Raw genomic sequence first — 8,139 nt, forward strand, 5'->3', positions numbered from 1 at the left:
GAATTAAGTGGGGTGGTTGAGTCCCAGCTAGCTGTCTCCTCCATCCGCCCCCCCTCACGTGTCCACTGCTCACACACAGCAGCCGGAAATGACACATTGAAGTGAGTCACCACTGCGGCTGTGAGTCACCCTGTAATTGGGGAAAGTTCTGTCCTGGTAGGTCATTCAGCCCCTTGCATTTCTGCTCCTAAATATATTGGAAAAATCTGAAACCATCCTGTCCTCCCTCAGGCCTCTCTCACCCACCCCATCCTTTTGGTGTCTAATGAGGGCTGCAATTTGACCACCTTGGCAGGGGCCCTAAATCCATCAAGTGGAAAGAGAGGTGCTGTGGGGTCAAGCAGCCACAAGGTGGCAGTGTGCGCACCACCTCGCTTAGCCCATGGTGGGATGAGGGTGGAGTGCCAGGCTCTGAGGTGCATGACACAGCCCACGAAGGAACATTCTGAGCAAGTTTAAATAACACTTTCCCCTTAACAGCCCTCACCCTCTCTAACACGCACACAGGGCAAGACTGAGATAAATACTCAAACACACCCCTGGCCTCCCCCTCCCCACCAGGAGATCTGGGGTGGGGGGGGCCAGGCACACATCTGACCTTTCTTCCTGGATTCCTACAAAAATAAAGTTTATGGGAAGCAAAAATCTGCTTCTATAAGTAAACAAGTCACCTACACTCCAAAATAATATATGTGGGATGCTTCTGGGGCGGGCGGGGGCGGGGAGACTGGGCACGGGGTGGGCATTGGGTCCGCCCATCTGCAGCCAGAGTGGACTTTGAGATGAAAGAGCGTTTCTTCCATGGCCTTCTCTGGCCTGTCGCCAGCCTCGGCAGGGGTGGCAGACAGCACAAGAGTGACAGCAGCGTGACTGGAACACAAATGGTCTCTAGCAAGCACACAGAAGCTCCTGCAGGCCCCGTGGTTCCATTCTGCCAGGGCCTCCGTGGGAAGCAGGTCCAAAGGCCGAGCGGGCAGGGAGATGGGCAGAGGCAGCTGTGCCCGCCATTCCTTCTGCGGGTTTTCAGGTCTGGCTTGGAGATCTTTGTGCTCAGGGGTCTCTCCTGGGCTGGGCTCTCTAGCTGGGCAGTTACCCTGCAAGATCCTCCCACCTCCGAAAGAGGCTGAGGTCATAGAGTCGACTGGAAAGAATTTACCATTGGGGAAAAAGAGACAAATGCCTTCTCTCTCCCCAGAAAGAGTCATCACAACAAAAATTCCTTTCTCCAGAGTTTGCTTCTTCCCTTCACGACACATCTCCAGTTTTGGTCCCTGATGAGAGCTTCTTTTCCTCTGGTTAGGGCTCCATCACTTGGCCCATGAAAAGCACTGCCCCTGAGGGGGAAGAACAGGAAGTGGAAGTTGAGAACAGGAAGCCTGAAATTTACAGATCAACTGAGACCTGAGCAGGTGGGTGAGTGTCTGGGGTCACAGGTGCTTAGATGACTGAGTTAGGACTGCGTGGTCTACCCCGGAGCACCATCTCCACCAAGGTGGGGAGTGGAACCAAGTTCTATATTCTTTGCCCAGAGTCCTTGGTGGGGGGGGCGGTGGAGGGGCATCTACCTCTGCATGGGCTGGTGTACCCCAGGCAAGGATGTTGGGAGGACAGGGGACACTGTGGGGTTCCGTGCTCACCTGTGGGGTTGTGTCGAACCACAAAGAGAAAGGGTCGGTCCATGATAATCTCCTCAGGTGCCATTCGAGCTGAGACCAGGATGGCTAGGAGAGAAGGGACAATGTCTTAGGACAGAGGGACCTCTGTACCAGTGCCTGGATGGATCCCGGTGTCACCAGCCTTCCATCTGACAGCAGCTCGGGGAGGTGGCTTTGCCTCTCTGAATAAGGGTCTTGGGGGTTGGTGGATGTCTTTGGAGAACTGGTTTCCTCCAGAGGTTGGGTTGACACCTCTCAAGTGTTCTTTCAAACACTTTTAGGGCTTACTGATCAGCAAGCTCCTTACATTTAGGTCACACTGTGAGACCGACCTGGGCTTTCATTTGGAGGACTTTTCCACATTCAGAGGCCTTAGGAGTCCCAGGGAAAGTGGGCCCCTTTCCAGGTTGAGAAACGTGTGGGGGAGTGTCATGACAGGGCCACTGTCCCCAGCACAGGAAGTGTGCTCTGAGCAGAGAGGCCCACATAGAATTGGGCAGGGGGGTCCATTTGGGGTCACTAGTTATTCTGCAGGGTGAGTGAGGCATTGGCTGGTGCCCCTCCTCGTAGCCTTGGGCTGAGACTGATGGAGCCTCTCCTGCCAGACTCACCTGTGGAGGAGGATGCTACCGTGCCACTCTCGTTCACCTCAATTTTGACTTTTTGCAGCGCTTGTGATACGTAGAGAAGCTCTTGGACTGAAACAGAGAGGAATACAGGGTGGATCAGCCACTGGTCTCAGAGCAGCTCCTTTGTCCTCTTCAGGGGCCCATGACCCATATGGGATAAGGAAGCAGGAAAACCTCTCACCTGAAAGACTCGTGAAGTCCGCCTGGACGGGGCTAAACATGTCGGTCATCCCCAAGTTCTCCAGGGGCTTCCTGAGGTCAACTTCAGTTTCCAGGGAGAACCTGCAGGCGGCAGGGAGAGGGGAGACAGCTCAAGCCCTGCTTCCTGTTACTGGCAGCATCTGCCCCTCCCTGTCCCCTATCAGGTGTCCCCGGGGGCAGAGCAACAGGGTAGGAAGTCATGGGAACATGGAAGAGGACTGTTTTTTCTTTCTTTTTTTTTTTTTTTTTTTCAAATCTGTTTGCTGGAGGTTTCTAATATTAATGAACATTCTTCTTCAATCTTCTCACCCCCTTGAATCTGTGACTAATTACTTTCCTCAAATAAGGCAGTATTTTAAGCATAATTTTATTCAATCTGACTAGGGGGCCAAGGGCAAATTCTCCTGCCAGGATGTTTGAATAAAAATCTGGTCTGTAGATTGTGTTTCAGAGAGCTAACCCTGAAGAGGACTCAAGCAGTGAGGTTTGGGGGCACTCTGCTTCCCACCAGGGCACAACTAATCAACTCGATTTTTTTGTGTGAGAGAAACAGAACCAGCTACCCAGCTAAATTCTCCTCTTTCCCCAAGGCTGTCATTTTAGCATCTGGAAGTTGGGAATAAGCTGTAGGAGTGTCCCGGTAATTCTGGAATTACCCAGCCTCAGCCGTCTCCACCCCCTTTGCTTTGTAGAAGGATGGAGAAAATCTGCTCTCCTGAAACTCCAGCCAGAAGCCATAGCTCAGGCTGTCCCATCTTGAAATGATTCCTTTTGTTCCACTGTTAGGATGTTGATTCAAGGAGGTGGGGTGGGAGTACTGGTCCTTCCTGCTCTCGTGCATGTAAACCCATTCAGCATCCCTCCCCCACATCGTTTTTCCAGCTCTCCCTTTGGCTGGCTGTCACTGGGTATTTCTGGGGGTGGTCAGTATGGGGGCATAGTCTGGAAATTTCCCTCCAGAGGAGACAAACAGAGGGATGATTCAAGGGATCATAATGGAGCCCAGGCCAGAGCACTTCCCTCCAGCCTCCCACACATGCCCCCACTTGGCAGGCATCAGAGATATGGGAAACTCAACACGGGGGCAGTAATTTCAGGGAACTGGGAGACAGGGAAGATCAAGACGTTGGCAAGCATGGCGAGAGCCTAGAATAGCTTACTTGGGCAGAACCAGGAGGCGGGGCAGCCTGGTCATGTTGCCTTTCCACTGGCTGATGAGCTCGGCATCCAGAATATTGGTGAGGGCAGAGAGGGGCACATCTTTCTCATAGGGAGCTGCGATGAACATGCTGAGGGTCTCCCCATGGTAGGGCAATTCCAAGATGTCATAGTAGTGGCCATCAGGCGTGGTAAACTCAGCTGTGAAGATAACCAAGATGGCGGGTTGGAAATGGCTCCAGACCTTATTAAAATATCCCAGCCCTAGGTTTTCAGCTATTTCTCCTGTCTTCTCCACTCTTTCTGGAAGCCAAGCGCCATTCCAGATTGTTTGTTTGGTATTAGAGTCTTTCTACCACTGAGCCACATTCCTGGCCCTTTTTTGCTTTTTTAAATTTTAAGACAGGGTCTCACTAAATTGCCTCGGCTGAATTGCTAGGATTATAGGTATGGCCTGCCATGCTCAGCTTCCATTTCCACTTTTGAGGCTTCCCTTCCCACTGTCCCCATTCAGTGTTTGTTTATTTGTTGTCCCCCTGGCCCCTGATGCTGGGGTATTGAACCCAGGGCCTCACACAGGTTTGGTGAGTGCTCTACCACCGAGCTACATCCCAGTCCACAGTCCATGTTTTGAGTGGCCTTTGCTTGTTTTTGCAGCACTGGGGAGGGAACCCAGGGCCTCCTGCACACTAGGCCACCACTCTCGGGCCCTTGGTACAGAGCCCCAGCCCCTATTCAATGGTTTGATTTCCATTTCCCTACTCTTCTGCCAATTCAATGTAATCTGGTTTCTCTCCTTTTTGACTTTCTTGACCTTCTTGACCTTCTCTGGCCTCCTCCCAACACCCAGTCACTATTTCATTCCAATCCTCATCCTTTTAATCCCAAATCCCATGCAGCCCTCCTCCTAGCCCTATATAATCGCCCTATATAATCATGCCACACACCCTGAAGTGGAGAGATGGGGGTCAGGTGGTTGATCAGATGGGGGCCTGAGGGAATTTCTAGATTTTGGCTTCATCTGGCATGAGAAAAAAAATTCCTTTCTTCTGCTCTCATTATCCAAGTGGGAATATTTGTCAAAATTGGGGTGAATACTAAGGTTAAACGGAAACGCTCCCTATGATCCTTCTCCCCAAGAAGGCAACATTTTGGATGTTCTCTGGGAGGACTTGGGGAAGAGGGGCCCTCGTTGTGAGATTGAGAAGGGGGTCTTGCACTTACTGTAGTTAAACTTATTGGTCTGAGACATCATGGGCACGAAGACAGTGCTGCCGTCAGACTTGTGGAAGAGGCGGCGGTGGGTGGCCAACTCTGGGAAGGGCGTCTTCCACTGGCCATTGAAGTAGAGGGCGTTCACCAGCACCAGGCGTGTCAGCTGGTCCACAGCCTCCTTGCCAAGTAAGTCACTGATCATACCTGTGGACAGCCAGTTGTCAAAGGGATGTCCATTGAGGGGATTCAGTTAGAGGGTGGGGTGGAATGGGGTGAGTGGATCATCCTAACTGCTTCCAATTTGTCCCATCTTCCTGAGTCCCAGGAAGTCTTTTCTCACCACGCTTTCCTGATGCTAGGATCCTGTTCAGGATCAGGGTTGGAAACTTGACCCTGTCCATTGCCCCAATACTAACATCTGGTCATTGTGTGTACCAATGTTACTGCTGCTCTTACTAAATCTCATACTTTAGAGGGATGCCTTTGCTGTTGGTTCTTGAGAAAGTCTAATTAAGGAAAATATTAGCTACTGCGCTCTGTTCTAAAGCACCTGTGTCTCCAGGGAAGAGCGTGCTGAGGGGAGGCCCCTGGTGTCATGGCTCCCTTTCCCTGCCTGCTCACCTTTCGTGTGTCTCTTCACCCAGTCATTGATGATGAATCTGGCTCTGTCCACCTCTGAGAAGTCCACCTGCTTGACTATGCTCCGGAACAGCCTGAAGAAGTGGGGCATGAAGCCCTGGACCAGCTTCACATCCCGCTGGACAAAGATGGCGTCTGTGCTGCTGATCTCATCCTTGTTCCATGGTCCTATGAGCTCCTTGTACAGCTGACGGAGGGCCAGGGCCATGCCCTTCTCTGTGCCGAGGCAAGGACAGGGCATGTTACATTCACGTTGGGCCAAGGACTCCCAGATGGCCAGCCTTCCCTAGGAAGGCCAGACCCTGCTTGGATGCACATGGTTCTTCTGCCCCCTCCGAGGTCTCTGGAGGGAGATTTCATTCCAAACCATAATCTTGACATCTCCTTTCTTTTCTTATAAGTCTTAGGTCCTATTCCTTTCTTTGGTTTAGAATATTTTTCTCTTTTCTTAAGTTACAAACCCTAATTTTTATAATAATGTTTATGCTAAATATTTCAGATGATTCTGTTTAATATTGACATAGCCCTGTGTAGTGGGCCTTTTTAGTATCCTCATTCTGTAGAGGAGGAATTCATGGTTTAGAGGAGTTAAGGAGCCACAGTTAATAAGGGTCAGTTCCACTGGTCTGTACACCCTGGGCAAGTCAAGGGCCCAGTGGTATAAGGTATGTGGGAAGAAGACCGGGCAGTCCATCTATTGCACAAGGGTGGACCTGGCTGGGCTGGAGCCAGCCTGTCCCCAGCTTCTGCTAGGTTTGGCCTCTACTCTATGAAGCCCACCTGACTCCCCGCCTCCCACTCTGTCCTGTTTCTCACCATTAATGTTGAATCCCATCGCTGCTTGAATCTGCTTCTGGGTCTCTCCTCCAGTGGTTGCCTGCAGCATGGCCAGCACTGAGGCCACCCCGTAGGGCGAGAAGACCACATTGCGGTCCTTGGAGGCCTGGGCCACCTGCTGAAACACCTTCACTCCGAAGTCTGTGGCCAGATGGGCGGCCTGGTACTCATGCCGGTGCAGGGTGGACCCTTCAACAAAGAGGAGGCCCAGGCCCAGTGCCAGGCAGGCAAAGACTGGAGACAGCTGCATCCTAGAGCAAATGGAAGAGGGTCACATGAGGGAATGTTCTAGAGCATGGCTGAGTGGACAGCCATGGGCCAGCCTCCTCTTTCTTGCTGCCACCTGGGGATAGATGAACAGGACAGCTTCTGATTCATTAAAGGATCACAAACAGTGCTGAGCCTGTCAAACTTGGCCTCCATCTGATTCTTTTCACTGGTCAGCCCCAGGGAGACTTAAGCAATTTTTTTTTTTTTTTTTTTTTTTAATATCGGGAACTGACACTAAACCAATGAGCCACATTCCTTTATATATTTTTTAAATTTAGAGACAGGGTCTCGCTGAGTTACTTAGGGCCTTAATAAAATGCTGAGACTGGACTTGAACTCTCGATCCTCCTGCCTCAGCCTCTCAAGCCACCGGGATTACAGGCGTGCATCACTGCCCCTGGCTTAATCCCATTTTTTACCAGTAAGAATCTTGCAAATTACCCAGTGGGTCTCCCAACCCCTTGGGCCTTTCAGCCCCTTGACATCAATGACATCTTTGAACTGTGCAACATTTTCCAGTTCTCTTATCACATGTCCCCAACTACAGCTTCATTCGAGTTAGCAGCATGAAAACCCCCCTCTCCTTAGTTAAGGAAGCAGCGAGCACCTTGCAGGAGAGGGACAGAGTAAGGTCCTTGTTTCTGGGTGACAGGGTTGTTGGTGGGGCCTGACTACCCTCAGCACTCTCCTGCTGCCAAGCCAAGGTGCCAAGGCAGGATTGGCTCAGAGCTACAGGGGTCTGGGGAAAGAATACAGAGGAAAAGTGGGGATCGAGGATGGAGGAAGCCCCCAGGTGAGAGGTGAGGGAATTTGCTTTTCTCCTACCTGAAGTTCTCAGAGGAGCCTTGTGACTGGCCGTTTGTCCTGCAGGAGCTGCAGCTGTCTAGCGGCTGCTGGAGGAGGGGGTGTGGCCTTCCTTCTTGACAGTGCTCTTGGCCTTGCAACCAGCCACAGCTGTGCTCCTCCTGGGCCGCTGCTTCCCTTTATACCAGATGCCGGCAGGAAATAGATGAACTCATGTTCCAGCCCCACCCACTTTCTGGCTCTGGAAGTTCGTCTGAACCGCCAGCCGGGCCCCCCTTGCACCTCCCTCTCCAGGGCTTGCTGAGGCGTGTGTGCGTGTCACTGTGTGTGTACGTGGGTAAGAGAGGGCTTGGGAACAATTGAGCAAGTCCTGATTGCCCGAGTCCCAGGGCCTCCCTTGATCTGACCACCATGATGCCTGTGTTCCTCTCTCTTTGGTCAGCTTGACCCCTGGCTGTGCTGGATGGTCCATGATGACCAGGGTTCAGGATCACCTTCCCTGGCGCTCAGCTTGGGCAGAAGCAGCCCATGTACTCCCTTCCTGCTGGAGAAACAGGTAGCTGTGGAGGATCCAAGAACCCAATGGACTTTGTGCACTTCTCTCTGCCAGCGCGCTCTACCCAGCACCCTGGCTAAGCTCCTGGCTAAGCTCCTCCCTCCTCGGGGTCTCAGCCCAGTGGCCGCAGGCATGTGGTGTGCCAGGAGGTTGTCTGGGTTCTGACTGTTCTGTA

The 8,139-nt window shown here is 52.0% G+C and overlaps 1 protein-coding gene across 2 annotated transcripts; it reads right to left on the reverse strand.

Moving 5' to 3' along the window:
* Positions 1-1,038: 1,038 nt before the first annotated feature.
* Positions 1,039-7,549, reverse strand: Serpine1 (serpin family E member 1). Of its 2 annotated transcripts, none has more exons than XM_077105951.1 (9): positions 7,430-7,549; positions 6,314-6,585; positions 5,480-5,713; positions 4,868-5,062; positions 3,646-3,844; positions 2,466-2,566; positions 2,267-2,353; positions 1,638-1,721; positions 1,039-1,334 (listed from the first exon to the last, which is right to left on the reverse strand). In XM_077105951.1, exons 2-9 carry the CDS (start codon positions 6,582-6,584, stop codon positions 1,297-1,299), a joined length of 1,209 nt encoding a protein of 402 aa, XP_076962066.1. In that variant the 5' UTR covers position 6,585; positions 7,430-7,549; the 3' UTR covers positions 1,039-1,296. The 2 variants fall into 2 exon arrangements, with proteins under 2 accessions (XP_076962066.1, XP_076962067.1); XM_077105952.1 differs by lacking the exon at positions 7,430-7,549 and adding an exon at positions 7,212-7,364.
* Between the last annotated feature and the right edge of the window lie 590 nt (positions 7,550-8,139).

Source organism: Callospermophilus lateralis, chromosome 19, assembly GCF_048772815.1.
Source record: "Callospermophilus lateralis isolate mCalLat2 chromosome 19, mCalLat2.hap1, whole genome shotgun sequence".
NCBI lineage: Eukaryota > Metazoa > Chordata > Mammalia > Rodentia > Sciuridae > Callospermophilus > Callospermophilus lateralis.